General features: G+C 29.4%; 2 protein-coding genes across 2 annotated transcripts in view; both read left to right on the forward strand.

The window, feature by feature from the left end:
- The window catches only part of LOC104819618 (phosphatidylinositol/phosphatidylcholine transfer protein SFH1), a 3,754-nt gene extending 2,557 nt beyond the window's left edge, over positions 1 to 1,197 (forward strand). The window contains exons 11-14 of the mRNA XM_010549763.1: positions 14 to 77; positions 225 to 604; positions 707 to 784; positions 886 to 1,197. Coding sequence (XP_010548065.1) covers positions 14 to 77; positions 225 to 604; positions 707 to 784; positions 886 to 900 — 537 coding nt within the window. The 3' untranslated portion in view covers positions 901 to 1,197. The remainder of the gene's footprint in view (positions 1 to 13; positions 78 to 224; positions 605 to 706; positions 785 to 885) is intronic.
- Positions 1,198 to 7,360: 6,163 nt separating this feature from the next.
- On the forward strand, positions 7,361 to 8,724 carry LOC104819620 (bZIP transcription factor 11-like). The gene has a single exon (XM_010549765.2). The coding sequence runs from the start codon at positions 8,019 to 8,021 to the stop codon at positions 8,493 to 8,495; it is 477 nt and encodes a 158-aa protein (XP_010548067.1). The 5' UTR covers positions 7,361 to 8,018; the 3' UTR covers positions 8,496 to 8,724.
- The last annotated feature ends 7,287 nt before the right edge of the window (positions 8,725 to 16,011 follow it).

Genomic DNA, 16,011 nt, shown 5'->3' on the forward strand with positions numbered 1-16,011 from the left:
CAACCCGGTCGAAAAGCCAATGGATATGGCTTGGCCTGCAAAATCTCATCAAACCGAAAACTTTCCCGTCACCGGAGGTATATTATATCGCCATTACTCTTAATTAAAGTTCCGAGCCATCGGAACTTCTGATGGGTTTCTTCTTGTTATGTTCTGTGATAACGTGCCACTTCTTGTTCGGTTTTCTGCGACATTTTTCACCTTCATTCTTACTGAACACACAGACCGTTACTTGCGGAAGGGGTCACCCATGAAAGGAGACGGTTTCCTTGTGGGAGGGGTGATCGCCTTTGTGATGGGCATTGTGGCAATGGTTCGACTATCCAAGGACATGCCACGAAAACTCACGGAGGCCGCACTGTACGGAACATCTGTTTATTACGAGGAATCGTCGGTATCTAGGCAGAACCAGACTCAGTTCCCGGCCCCGGTCTCGAGCTCCGAGTTCATCTTGATGGTGAAACGAATGGCGGAACTGGAAGATAAATGCAAATTTCTCGACTCGAAACCGACAAATGTTGTTGCAGATGAGAAAGATGAGAAACTTCAAGCTGCACTTAACCGCGTTCAGGCCCTTGAACAAGAGTTGTCCGAGACAAAGAAGGTAAATAATCGATCGATTTACCAACCCTGTCGGTCCAAATACATGAATGTTTGGTCCTTATTAATAACGATTGTTTCTGTATAACGTAATCTTGGGTTTTAGGCTTTGGACGAAGCCCTAGCAAGCCAGAAGGAGATTCTTGCGTACATCGAGAAGAAAAAGAAGAAGAAGAAGAAGCTGGTGAGAGTGTATATACATACACTTATACACGACTTTCACATATCGTATCGTATCAAATTCCGATTGTTTCTGAAACGTTTTATCTTTCGTGTTCTTTCCAGTTTTTCGGGTTCTAAATCTGCGAAAGACGGGACGAGAAGATCAGAAGTGAGAGAATTGTACTAAAGATCCTTCAAGAATCCAAGAACAAGTGCCGGTTTTTTGATCGAACAAGAGAAATTCAACTCCGAGATCGATTTGTTCACCGTCTTTTTGTAAATTAATTTCGAAAGTGAACCCGATGTTGGCAGATTTGGTGAGAGAGTGTGTGTTCGTGTTCGTGTTCGTGTGTGTGTGATTTTACCAATTCTTTTTTACCGTTTTCTGTGGAAATTACCGTGACTTGATACCGTTCAAGACAATATACAAGTTTGGTTGGTTTTTGCATAATAATTATGGCAACGGTCCATCCTAAATTCGTTGGTTTTGAATTGAAACCTAAACGAGTTAAAATTAGACAACCTTAACTCGAAACATTGATGAGATGACATTGTTTTCGTTCGAACCAAATTTGATTTTGATAGGAACATGTCCCATGACAAGATATAGTCTATGATCGGGTTGGTGGGTTTCAACATATTTTGACATTGTTTTTCTTTATACATATTAAATAAAACTATTGAATAACAATGAATTTTATTACGGTGTTTTTGTAATGAAATTTGGCTTACCATGCATGCTTTATAAAAACCCAAAAAGGGTTATATTTTTGTGTGTATATATATATATATATATATATATAGTTGATTTTTCTAAATCAATGTACAAACTAATCTCGCAAATGAGATTAGTTATATGATTTGAAATATACATCTTCTTCCCAAGTTTAAGATTTGATATCGGGATAGAACATACGTTTTTCATCCCGTTTCACAAATTGAACTATGCAAATTAATTTCTCACCGGTTGAACGAGGCAAATTAGTTTATGTCATGGTTATTGTTTTCACTTCATTTATGGTGGTTTCTTCACCTACTAACATTAGGGTAGTATTTTGGTGTGTATGCAAGACCAAATCTTATTTAATTCTATCTAAATTAAATCTGATTTTATAATACATAATCGTATTGAAAATTCAATGGATTCATATGGTTTTGTTTAAGTCAAATTAAAAAATCTAAAATTACCAAAAAGTTCAAGATGAATTTTGTAAATTAATTAGGAATCGTTTTTTTTAATATAAAATTGTGGTTTTTTATTTATATAAATACTTTGGACTTTCTTATAAAAATGTAGAATTGTGTCACCAACCAGTCCGTGACCATGACCAAATTATTGCATCATTGAATTCTGTTCTCTCCTAAGGAAATCGTTTTTTTTTTTTTTTTGTGACAAGTTAATTTGTATTTTTTATATAAATGGGAAAAAAGAAAACAAATCACTCGTGATGCCAAACAAAAACTCCCCAAAACTTTTGATTTTGTTTTTATATTTTTTTTGTACATTTTTTATTTATTTATTTTTTGTTGCTTTTGTTTCTTCCTTTTCGTCCCCTCTTTTTCTTTCGTAGTCCCCACTAAGATTTTGCAACAATTATATATACATGTTTTTTACGTATCAATTTCTAAAAATATATAAATGTTTCGTATTTTTACAGCTACCGTATTCCTGTCATATGGACTGACTGCATTATAATCTTACGTTTCGATTTTTTTTTTTTGGTATTTTGATAGGAAATGCATATCGAGATATTCATATGTTATGGATTCAATGAATCTTGAACTTGAAGGAAACAAAATATTATTGCAAAAAACGCAATCTTTCTAACCAAGGAGGATAACTCACAAACTGTCCAAATAAGAAAAATTTCATATAAATACATAAATTTATATAAAAGTCGGACATAAATAAAACTATAAATTTTTCTATAAATACTTAAACTTTTCAAAAATCCTATAAAAATATCTAAACTTTTCTAAACTTTTCAAAATTTCTCATATAAACTCAAAGTTAATGTATTTTTCAAATAAAAGTAATTAACGTCGTTGGGTTTATTTGGAAAATTTTAAAAAAATTAGGTATTTCTATAAAATTTTTGAAAAGTTAAGATATTTAAAGTATTTATTTGAGATTTTTGTAAAAAATTAGATAGTTATATGCTATTTTTCTTCCAAATAACGATTTGATTTGATCAGATGTTTTATTTATGTATAATAAGCCGTCATTTGGTATGAATTATTATCAAACTATATAACAGTTCTAATATGTATTCAAATCCATACGATTCTAACTTTTTTAATATTTAACCAACCGACGTATTTTCAGTTCCAAAATAATGTACATCTAAAACATTCATAATGACGGTGACTATTGAAATAAATTAATTTTTAGTTAATCAATTCGTGTTCATTTTGACCGGAAAAACAAATGCACAATATACATCATGGGATATTATTTAAGGCCATAAGTAATTATTATTTTAAAAAATAATAGTTAAAGATGTTTTTGTCATTTTATCCAAGATTACGAGTTTATGCTGCGTTTTTAGATAAAAATATAAGCGTAAATTTGTAAAATATATTTGAAAAATAGCTATGAATTCGATAAAGTATAAAATGAATTCTGAAAATTAATTTTATTTTTATTCAATGGGAGATATATTGCGACTCGGATCTGAATGATAAAAGCATCAATAATCACGTTGTGGTCCAATATTTAATATTATAAGACAAAATGTTTTTTTCCCTCCAAATTTAAGAGTTTGGTGGTCAAAGTGATTTTGTACACTTAAAGTGTAGCAAACAAAAGCGACCATTAATCACGTCGTACGTGGTCCATTTAGTGATGCAAAAAGACGAAATTACCCTCTCATCATTATAAGGTCACCATTTTCACTCACAAATATGCCAAATAGTAAAAATAACAATAATTGTATTTACCAATTAAAATAATTAAAAGTTGAAAGTGAAATAAGTGAAAGTGCAACAAATGGACGTACCTAACATCCCCATATATATTTATATATTCCATGAAATTTTCAGAGGGGCCGTTCTAAGAAATCATCGGGGACCATCATCATAATCATCATCATCAATAATAATAATAATAATAATAATAATAATAATAATAATAATAATAATAATAATAATAATAATAATAATAATAATAATAATAATAATAATAATAATAATAATACAAAAAAACATGGAATTCGTCTTTGTTCAGATATATTCAACAAATACATGTTGGTATCTATGGAATAATATATATATATATATATATACACACACGTAAATAACAACAGCTATTTATTTTTTATTTGTCAAATAGATATAAGAATAAAGTCATAATTCATATTTTCGACCCTATAAATTTCATTTAAATTCCCTTAAATCGTTAAACCCTAATTGGTTTGACGGTAAAAATCATATCCGTATGTTATTGTATTTATTCAAATGGATATAAAAATAAGATATTTTCCACTCTGCACGATTCATCTTTTTCCCTCTAAACAAGAAATCATAATAATCGTAACATTAAATTTTATTTTTGTAATTTTAGGTATTTGATTTTAAATTCTTTAACCATTTTTTTTATTTTTTCTGTAAATAAGCTTAAGAAGCCGACCAAATTGATTCGGATTGGTGAAAGTCATGCATAGTATTGGGAAATGGGATGAATCTTTGCACGTTTTACAAGAACCATAAAAACTCCAAATTCCAATGGGAGTATCATAAATTGTGTAATTTTTTTTTTGTTAAAAAAAATTGTGTAATTTTGTGGAGTGAAAATATAACAAAAATAAATAAATTACGAAAAAGTTAGTGGACCATCAATTCATTACTCTCTTTTTAGGTTTTACATTAACATGATCTTCAAAAACTCTTCCCCCTCATACAAAATTACACTATTATTTCTTATTTTCTCATAAATCATTAGAAGGGAATCTAAAATTTCTAATATGCAGCCCATTTACTGTATTATTATTTTTTTAATTCTTAAAAATTATACTGTCTTTAAATCAAAATATTCATACTATTAATCTTTTACAATTTCTTCCATCTTTTACTCTATTCTTATTTAGATTTTCTCACAATTAAATTGTTGGAAGAGAATATAAAATTTATAATATACTTATTTACTGTATTAAGTTTACTACATTTAAATCAAAAGATAAGGTTGCAGTTGGCCACATTTGACATCAAAATTCTATAAACATAAAATACTAAAAACACATAGAATTTATAAATACAATAAGATTTAATTTTATTTATTGGTACAGTTCCATTAATATTTGCAAATATTGATATTTTATTTATAACACTGTTACAAGGAATCTTTAAAAATTATTTTGTCTTTTACTCTCTTCCTGTCTTTGTCCTAAAATTTCATTACACTCTATCTGTTAATCATTATCTTATATTGTGTACTAGTAGAGTGAAAAGGTTATTACAAAATAATAAATGAAAACTAATAACAATCCACATAATAAAATGTAACTGAAAAAAAAATCCCATTAATCAAAGTACCAAGTAAGGTACCATGTTGTGTGAAAATTATATAAAATTATCAAAAATTCAAACAAATGGTAAAATATGAATAGTAATTTCTTTTTAAAAAAAATTATTATACAACTTGAGAGCAAAATTCTAAGTGTGAGTCGAAATGGGCAACAGCTGTATGTGGAGTCCCCAGCTCACATGTACCATCAGCTTTTTCTCCAACCTCTTCTACGTACAATTTACATTTACATATTCTTTTATATATATATATATATATATATATCAGCAGATTCCATTGTTCTTTTTTTCTTTAAATAATTTAAATTTATTCTGTATATTTTTATTTATTGATGGTAGTGATAGATTGTGCGGACATATTGTTTCTTTGGATGGCTTAAAGACAGAGATTCTAAATTCTATGTTTTTTTTTTTAAAATAAGTTTTCTTTGTTGTTGCATATGACAATTGGGAATTATATGATTTTTTTAATTAAAGATTGAAGTGGATTTTTTTTTCCCTTCTTGCTTTTACGGGTTTGTGCTGTTCACAAGAGCAGATAGATTCCACGAAAACAAGTTCTTGATTTTCTTTATTTGTTTTCCAACTTTTTCTTTTAAGAGACAAAAAAAAAAAGACATCGTTTGCATCTTTGTTAACAAAAAAAAATATGCTTTCTTTTTATTTTCTTTTCTATTAAGAAAACACGACTACAAATGAAATAATAATAATAATTTATAATCCAAAGTTTGAAATGACATCATTTTCTTCTTCCGGACTTTTCAACACTAATCCAACATACATTACATCTAAGTAGAAGTAGTCATTTCCTTTAATACACACACACACACACACATATATATATATATATATATATGAATAAAAGTGACTCGATTAATACATAATTATAAATTATACAAATTTTATATAAATACAAGTTTAATAATCGAATTTTTAATTAAAATAATTGAAAAGATGAACAAAACTCATTTCTTTAAAGTAAACACTTCCAAAATAAAAAAAAAATTCAGATTAAGTATAATCTGAATTAAAATAGATATCTTAAAGATTAAACCTTAATGGAATTAAAATTCTACATATGTATTTCTAAATCTGAAAAACGGCAATAATAAATTCAGAAAATATTATTAGAGTGTAAATATTAACTAGTTTTAGCTTCATATGTATATAACATTATACAAAATATATTTAGACAAACCCATTTCATTTCAGGTATGACAATGTTATATTTTTATCGAATATTCGATTGCACGTAGATTCTTTTTTGAATCCATACGATAACGACCATTACCAACTTTGATGGCTACTCTGTTAGGCATCAATTTGGTGACTAATATTGATATTAATGTAGTTTTGTTTGTAGGCTTAAATAATTTAAAATTATATAAGTTTGGGATTATTATGCGTGCTGAAGTTTCGTAAAAATTTGGAACATGATATAATACTTTTTCTAGTAAAAATCTGTGGTAAAATATAAAAAAAGTGTTAGTCCCTAGGTTTTCAAATAAATGACGTTTTAAATCTTTCCACAATTTTAAAGAAATATAAACAAAATCATATATATCCTTATTAAATCACATTTCCATTAACATTCCATGAAAATTAGATATTTTTAATTAAAAAAAATTATAAACTTTTTTTAAAATAAAATAGAAAATCTAAAACGATATAAATTTAGTAACAAAATATATTCTGTAGAACGTCATTAGAAACGGAACGAGTATTTAGAAAATTTCTCATAAAATTACAGTAAGAAAAGAATAAACGAACTACGATCGAATTACTAAATTATTTGATTGATTTAGTTTGTTGGTAAGAAGAAATATATTCCTCGTATTTTAAAAATTTTCATGACATATATTTTTCAAGAAAATCTATAGTTTCAAAGACAAACTTTTTATATTGCAATTTTATGGCAATGGTAAAAAAAACTGTTTTTACATCATTTCAAAATATCTTCGAGATTTTGCCTTTTTAAGGATTTCAATTTATTACAAAGGAGAAAGAATCTGCTCCAAAGTGAGATCCCAAAGGGGCAAAAAATACTTCCTCGTCAAGTTGCAACTTGCAAGAGCCTCCCCTGTTCCTCTATAAATTTCCTCTCCTAAACCTTCCCAAGCCCCCTTCTCTCTCCCTCTCTCTCTCTCCCCATAGAGATCTCTCCCGTTCTTATACTCTCTCTTTTCCCTCTCTCTCGCTCCATTTGCAGGGGGAAGACCCTGTTTTTCAAGAGATTCACTTTAAGATCTTAGATCTTGAGTTTTTCCCCCTCTTTCTCTGACGAGAGGAAATTGCTGGAGCAAGTGAATCAAAGAAAGAGAAAATCTTGATGCTGAATCCGTTGTTATTGATGTTTGAGATACATGTCTCCAATTCTCAGTGAAATCCTCCTCTCCGGGTTTATGATAAACTCCATAATCAGGCGCAGGACCCATCTTGTTCAATCCTTCTCTGTCGTCTTCCTCTACTGGCTCTACTATGTCTCATGATTTCTGAAACCTTTCCTCTCTAAAAATCTCCTTATATATAAACCCTAGCTATAAACCAATAAGCTTCTTTCGTGTTTCTCCTTGTTCTGCCGTATCTTAGATCTTGTTTTCCTTCGTTTTTCTCATCTGGGTCCTGCTGAATCCACTGAAAACCCATAAAAATCTCTCCTTTACCCGTTTGGATCCGTAAAGTTGCAACCTTGTTTGTCTCTCTGTGTTTGTCTCTCTGTGTGTCTGTGTGTGTGTATGATATTGATGGAGTCGTCGTCGTCGCTGTTGTCGGAAGAGAACAACAATCTGCAGGCGGTGATGGAGCAGAGGAAGAGGAAGAGGATGATATCGAACAGAGAATCAGCGAGGAGGTCGAGGATGAGGAAGCAGAAGCTGCTGGATGATCTGACGGCTCAGGTTGCTCAGCTGAGGAAGGAGAACCACCAGATCGTGACAAGTGTCAGCATCACAACGCAGCATTACCTCGCCGTCGAGGCTGAGAACTCCGTCCTCAGAGCACAGATCGATGAGCTCAGACACAGATTGGATTCCCTCAACGACATCATCGCGTTCGCCAGCAGCAACAACAACAGCAACAATGGCGTCTATGGATTGTGTTCGAACGTTCTTGATCACTCCCAGGCTGATGATCTGTTCATGAATCAGATTACCATGAACATGTTTTACCTGAATCAGCCTCTAATGGCTTCCGCTGACGCGTTACAGTACTGAAATTTGTGAAACAGATGTTCTCGATTTCCCAAAATGGGCCGTCAATTTTTTTTTTTCTGTCAGATTTTTCAGACATGTCGGAGAGAAGTAGAACGAGATGGGTCCTTTTGTTTTGGGTATTTTGCATTTCTTCTGCTTTTTTTTTTTATAAAAAAAAATCAGGAGTCGGGGGATCTTCATTAGTGTGTTGGAATAAAGAAATCTATTGTAATAAAAGGGCATTTGTGTTCTTGGTTTTAAAATTTGACGATATATTAAAAATATTTTATTATGGATTTGTTATATATGCTTACAAGTTACAATCTTAGTATATGATATGCAAATTTTAGTGAGAGTTCATTCATTCAAAGTTCATACAATTAAGGTTGCATATAGACTCCCTCTACTTGGATCAAGATAAATGTGATAACCCAGGATACCGTAGGAGGACGGGAAGTGATCGCCGGTGCGAGAGGCATGGACAAGGGGCGGCTCCTGACGAGCTTCTGGGTAGGGGGTACAGGGATGAATCGAACGCACCAGAATGAGAGAGATCCGATGGCTGTGTAGGTATGTGACTACACAGTCTAAGATAACTTAAAGGAATTAATTGAGCTACTCATAGCAACAAGATGCATCTACCTTTTCGGTTACCCATCTCGAGAGAACTCCAAAGTTAAGCGTACTGGCCTTGGAGTAGTCTTAGGATGGGTGACCTCCTGGGAAGTACTTTCCGGGATGTATGTGAGTGAGAACAAAACACGCTAAAAGGTCTCGTGTTGGTGTGTGGGGACAGCTCTATCATTCCGTAGCGACCTCGGGTCGTTACAAATGGTATCAGAGCCTGATTCTCTCCCAGTACGGTGTGGTTCGTGGACGAACCAGGTGGAAGCTGGTGGGCCTGTGATAACCCAGGATACCGTAGGAGGGCGGGGAGTGATCGTCGGTGCGAGAGGCATGGACAAGGGGCGGCTCCTGACGAGCTTCTGGTTAGGGGGTACATGGATGAATCGAACGCACCAGAATGAGAGAGATCCGAGGGCTATGTAGATATGGGACTACACAGTCTAAGATAACTTAAAGGAATTAATTGAACTACTCATAGCAACAAGATGCATCTACCTTTTCGGTTACCCATCTCGAGAGAACTCCAAAGTTAAGTGTGCTGGCCTTGGAGTAGTTTTAGGATGGGTGACCTCTTGGGAAGTACTTTCCGGAATGTGTGTGAGTGAGGACAAAACACGCTAAAAAGTCCCGTGTTGGTGTGTGGAGACAGCTCTATCATTCCGTAGCGGCCTCGGGTCGTTACAATAGATATCTCAAACATTTGTTTTGTTAGATGTAATTAATGATTTATTTATAACGGAGATTCTTCTTCCACTCTAATGATTCTGCTATAAACATTTTTTTCCATATTTGGTTCAACTGTTTAAATTTATTTCTTTTAAATAATATGGTATGTAATTATGGATAGATAGAGAGAGAGGACCATATGTTAAGGTTGGATAATTTTTTTTAATTCGTTTTTCTAAATTAGAAAAAAAAAGCATATCATACGCATTTTATGTCATTCGAATTTTCTAGATCGAGTTTTTATTTATTTCAAATTTAATTTTTACTATAAAATATTTATATTAAAAATAATTTTTTGTTTTCAATTTGATTTTTCATTTATTCTTATATTTTTATATAATACCGGCTTCTAACAATCAGAATATACATCCATTCCTAAAACTTTGAAAAACAAAAAATATGAAAGAAAAACCTTAATATATAAGTATTTGTCATTGATTTGTATAATTTATACATCTAACGCATGCCAATAATTTGTATAAAATGACACCTTTCATATTTCTTTTCCTTCGGTTTCTTATTAAGCAATGAATATGTCTCGGGAACGAAGTCGAAATTTTATTGGAAACAAGAAATACAGAATTATATATATAGAGTGAAGGTCGATTAAAAATTGAAAAGGATAAGAATTTATAATCGACCGCCGGACCACAGCATGTGCAGGGAACAATATAATTACGATGGTTCAACAAGTTATGGACTTATGTAATTACGTGGCATTAGTATTCTATGATCTGCCTGAGCAAATTTAATAATTAAATTTTGCAAATCATTTGCTAATCGATTGCTTTTTGTATCCAAGCCCATGTTAGCGAAATAGGTTTATGTCGGTTCATTTAAATACATAGCATTAGTTTATATAAGTTTTATCAATTTTACGTGATTTTTTTTAGGACTATAACGTGTTTTCAAATTTTTGTGATCGTTGTTATTGTAGCTTTTATTTGTCAAAGGATAGATAAAAGGCATTGAAATTTTATAAAAATATATCCATTTACCATTGATGTTAATAAAACAAGTGCAACAATAGATTATGCATATATATATATATATGCATAATCAAATTAACACTATTTATTTATTTTATTATATTAATAATGTCATGATACTGAAATTTCATCATAGATGAATTCTAACGTTCCAGCCCGTGTGAACATAATTATCGTCATTTATTTTCTGTTTGTTTCTATTCACCCGACAGCCAAATTAATTACAATTTCGTACTCTTCTTATTTTTTTTGCAGTTAAAGTTCGCGTAACACTAAATTAAAATGAGACTTGTGATCCGAGATGTAGCAATTTGTACATTGTATATATATATATATATATATTGTGGTTGAGATGCTAAATAAAATGGTGCCATTTTTGTACTTGCAAAGGTAATTGAATATGGACAAGGACTTGCGAACAACTCAATTTTTTTTTCCCTAATTATTAAGAATTTTTTTCTGTTTGATTTGCAAATTAATTTGACATGCCATGATTCGCAATAAAGTTTATTGCAAAGTACATATAGTCCTAATAAAATTCAATTGAAAATCTTGAGTTTATCAAATACTAGGGTTTACGTATTATTATATTTATATTTATTTAAAAAAACTACGAAATATATAAACTCGTTTTTTTATACGTAAACACGAATATTGTTTTATATTTTCCATATCCTTCTTTGGGTTTCAGATTTTTGGAAAGACGTTGTTTAAGGACGACGACAAGAGATAGCCTAGTGACTTGATTATTTTTTCTTGGTTTATTTTGTTTGTTTGTTTCTTTCTTAATTAATTCCAACAAATAATTTAAACAAAATAAAAAAATAGTTTAAAATATTTATTCGATCTCTAATATGATTTTCTTGCGTATACGAGTTATTCACACTCATTGTCGACCGTTTCAAGTATTTATTTCTTACACATTTTCTCATTTTTTTCATAATTAATGAAGTATACATATACACATTAATTCATATATATATATATATATGAGGCTGGTTACACGAATATCTTGGGAATTTTCAGGAAGATTCCATAAGAATTGAGACGGTCCAAAGAAAAAGAAAGCAACGTAAAGTCGTAAACGGAACCAAAAAAAAAAAAAGAGAGAGATGATTATAAAACATTTGTAATGATTATACATAAAGTCTAAGTGCACACATGTTTTGTATAATACATAGTGTCGTATTGTCGTATTTTTCGCTCCCACGTAATGAAAAAAAAAACGCATGAAAAATACAAAAAAAAAAAATAATTAAGGTTGTCACTTTCATTGTTTTTTGTCGCGACGTATATAACACATGTCCTCTAATTAGCAATTAGGGTTCCGTAAGCGGTTTTGCATCCTGATTAGACCTTATTAGTTATCATTGACAATTAACCTACAAAGAGCATGATTATAGAAGAAGATAAAAAGCAAACTAATTAAATTAACCAAAGTTAAACACGTCTTTTGATTGAATTATTGCCCTTTTAATCCCATCAAATTAGAAGATTTAATTATTGTGCAATGCATACCTCTCCATATTTCTTTAACATGATTTTTTTTATTTCATATATATGAATTTTGAATCATATCAGTATTCCAAATGTTTTTATTTTTAATAATTTGATCTAAATAACAATAATAAATTCACGAAGCCAAAATATCTGAATGAGAACGAATCAAATAAACCTGAATTTATATATTAATCTATTCTATTAATGGATTTGTGGTGCTGATACAAAATTAGATTAGATCTTTTAGATCATCTATTAAATGAGATTGTAAATTTTTTTTAAGACGGATATGTGACTCTAGGAACCGTAATACACAATAGATAAAAAAAAAATTGATGTCTAATTTTTAATATAAATGAACATTATAAACTAGTAATTTTATAATCAATATAATATCAAAGTGATATTTAAATCCCATAACTAAATTTATGTAATTAAAGTAATTTACAACGCATATTTATATCTAGTTTTAAGGATTTTTAAAATTAGCTTTCATGAAAAAATAATAAAGAAAATGTTATTCTTGACATTATTCTTTATTTTTCTCGATTGAATAAACAAAACGGATATTGGCATTTGATATGAAGAGTGAACTATCAGAGTGGGGAAAATATTTTTAGACGACTTATTTAATTTTTTTTATTTAACGAATGAAATATAAAAAAATAAGGACCACAATGTTACAAAGTTTGAAAGGAAAAAGACTGAATTAACAAATAAAGTAGAGAAGTCGGTGCATTTATATAGAAAACCTTATGATAAAGTTATAAAGCTGTAAAAAAAAGGAATAAAAGAGGAAAATATAGATCTACACTGTACAAATGCACATTTATTTTGCACTGAAAATTAAGCATTAAATCAATAAAAAAAATAAAAGTATAAAAAAGTGGTCACGGTCTTTCACCCTCCTTTATATGTTTTTTTTTTTTTGGTAAATCTTCTTTATATGTTTGTATAGGTAGAAATATGATTTATAAATTTATACAGTTTTTTTCCGGTAATCGAAAGATTCACTGTATTTTCGACCCAACTAATCTCCAACCCGAAACCAAGATTAATTTTTATTTTTCTAAACAATCCATACATACAGTTTTGTATCTCTAAAACTTATAATCTCTTAAAAGATTTTATTTGAAACAAACCATAAAATATTCTATACAAATATTTTTATTTTGAAAGTTACATATTAATTGTCAAAACAAATTCTATAAAAATTTTGCACGTGTACTCCACTTGCATTCTCTATACAACGATCCTATATAAGTATATAATTATATATTTTCATTTCATTGGAATTTACGGATAATATTTTTTTTACATCTCAATTTGAAAACCGTTGCTTTTTAAGCTGGAATATATTCCACAATATATTTTATTCGCATAAAAAAATGTTAGCCAGCGTATGCCCGTTTAATTTGTATCATTTTATTCTATGGTTCTTCTCCATTCAATTTCAAAGTGTCTTCGAGGAGACATTTATTTTATTTTCCTTTAATATTTTTTATTTTATTTTATGAGCGGTCTCAATCTTTTTGAATTTTTTTTCATGGCCGCTAATTTTAATGGTTGCTCCAAAACCAGCAACAAACATAGATTCTACCTAATCGTTACATTTTTTTTTTCTTTCATAAATCTCATAAAAATCAATTTTGGTTTGCAACAAATAAAAAAAATAAAATATATTTTCAATTTTGTAAGATGCTACAAAAATGATCTGATTTCGGCTTAAATAAGAAAACTAACAACATGATCGAGACTGATTTATCTGAGGTTACAGTTCCAAATTAGTTATAATAAGCTTTTTTTTTTATATGATATTTTTGTACAATAATCATCAGTAACACAAGTTCAGTTCAAGTTTAGGAGATGAATTCTTCCTTGGACATCGAAATTAATGTACCGTATGAGAGATATTAAACTAGGTACAAATTTTATTCCAAATAAGTCTTAAAATGAAATTAAAATTTTGAAACAGTTAATATACCATATGAGAGATATAAATAGAAATTATTCTAAATCATTAAGAAAGATTATTAAAAAAAAAAAAAGGATCCGAATCTCCATTCGATTCGAGGGTTTCGGATCCGGATTCGGGCCAATCTAATTTTTTCTGACCTAAATAACTAAACCCGAAATCTGATCCTATAGATTTTGAGCTCAGACCAAAATGGGCCAGCACACTTAATTCATTCTTTGTAAATTGATTTTTTTTATTTTTTTATTTTTTATTTTTTATTAAAAAAAAATCAAGATCGGCTCATGAGCTATGAACTCAACTAACAGAGATGCGACTCAACTGATACCTAAAAATTGTACAGAAGGCCCAATAACTGTTGGGAATTTAAAATTAGATGTACAAAGTTATGTTGGGCCCTTAGCGGATCTAATACATAAATGGGCCTTAATTGCTAGCTCAATGGGCCTTTTGGTATGTCCTTGAGAGTTATTTTTAATAATAATAATAAATAAATAAATAAAAAATTGTGTGTGTTGTTTGATTGGCCGAGTTAACGTAGTTGCATCTGCACTTAATAAATTGAAAATCGAATGTCAGAATATAAACAGACAATTTTCAGAATCTATATTAGTTTATTCGAAGATTCTTATATCGAAACAAAACCCTAATTCTATACCTAAATATAAAAATAATTTTTTAACATGAATAGGAAATACCAAAATATGAATTGAGATATACTGAAATATGTCTATCTTATAAAAATAATTTAGAAAATATCATAAGGAATTATAATATGATATATATATATATATATTAACTTATACAAAATCGGATAAGCAAGAAGATGAAGTTATCTGATTATAAATATTGTCGTTTCTCTTTTGCTTTTAAAAATTTAAATTAGCAAAGCACAAACGTGCAAGTACGATCATCATCCACTATAATCTTTACACTCTTATTTAATAAATACATCATTATTTTATATATATAGTATCCTCTATGGCGAAAGTTAAAGAGACCAATCAGATTCTTAAAACAAATACAGTGAACTTTAATTGATTTCTTTATATAATTAATTATCTATTAGTTTCCTTTTGCTTATTTTACATTTTTTTTTAATTTATTTTTTTTCTTCCACTTATTAGTATATTAAGACTATTTGATAACCATTTTTAATGGTTTTAAATTGTACTCTCTCCGTTTTTTTATAAGTGATGTTTAAATCATATATATATATATATATATTTGTCGCAAAACAAGTAAAATTCCAATAATATATTTTAATTTTACTTCTCTCTTGTTATATAAGTTTCGTTATAGGGGGTTTGCACATTTATTAAAGAATCGAAATAAATTTTCTCAATTAATATACTTCTTGTTTTTTATAATCGTTATACATTTAGCTTGAAAGGAAAAAGTTTGCATGTCACAAAAAAAGGGGTGTTAAAATTGTAAAACAACATGTGAAGTAGTGTAAATTACACTTTTAGCCTTCAGAAATAGAGAAGCACAATTGAATAAAGTTACAAAATGTACATGAACATGTTAGTATCTTGGGATTTCATTTTATTATGAAATAGGAAATAAAAATTCTAAAACAAACATTATTTTAAGAAACAATATTACTCGTTACATTGACAAACGACGACGTAAGAGGCTAGATATTGCAACAAGATTAAGGATACACTATTTCATATAATAGATTTATATATATATAGATATATAATTAATATTATAT

Source organism: Tarenaya hassleriana, unplaced genomic scaffold (genome assembly GCF_000463585.1).
Source record: "Tarenaya hassleriana unplaced genomic scaffold, ASM46358v1 Cleome3, whole genome shotgun sequence".
Taxonomy (NCBI): domain Eukaryota; kingdom Viridiplantae; phylum Streptophyta; class Magnoliopsida; order Brassicales; family Cleomaceae; genus Tarenaya; species Tarenaya hassleriana.

Excerpts from the sequence above, each read along its gene's own strand:
- LOC104819620 (XM_010549765.2), top strand. The coding sequence starts at position 8,019 with ATGATATTGATGGAGTCGTCGTCGTCGCTGTTGTCGGAAGAGAACAAC.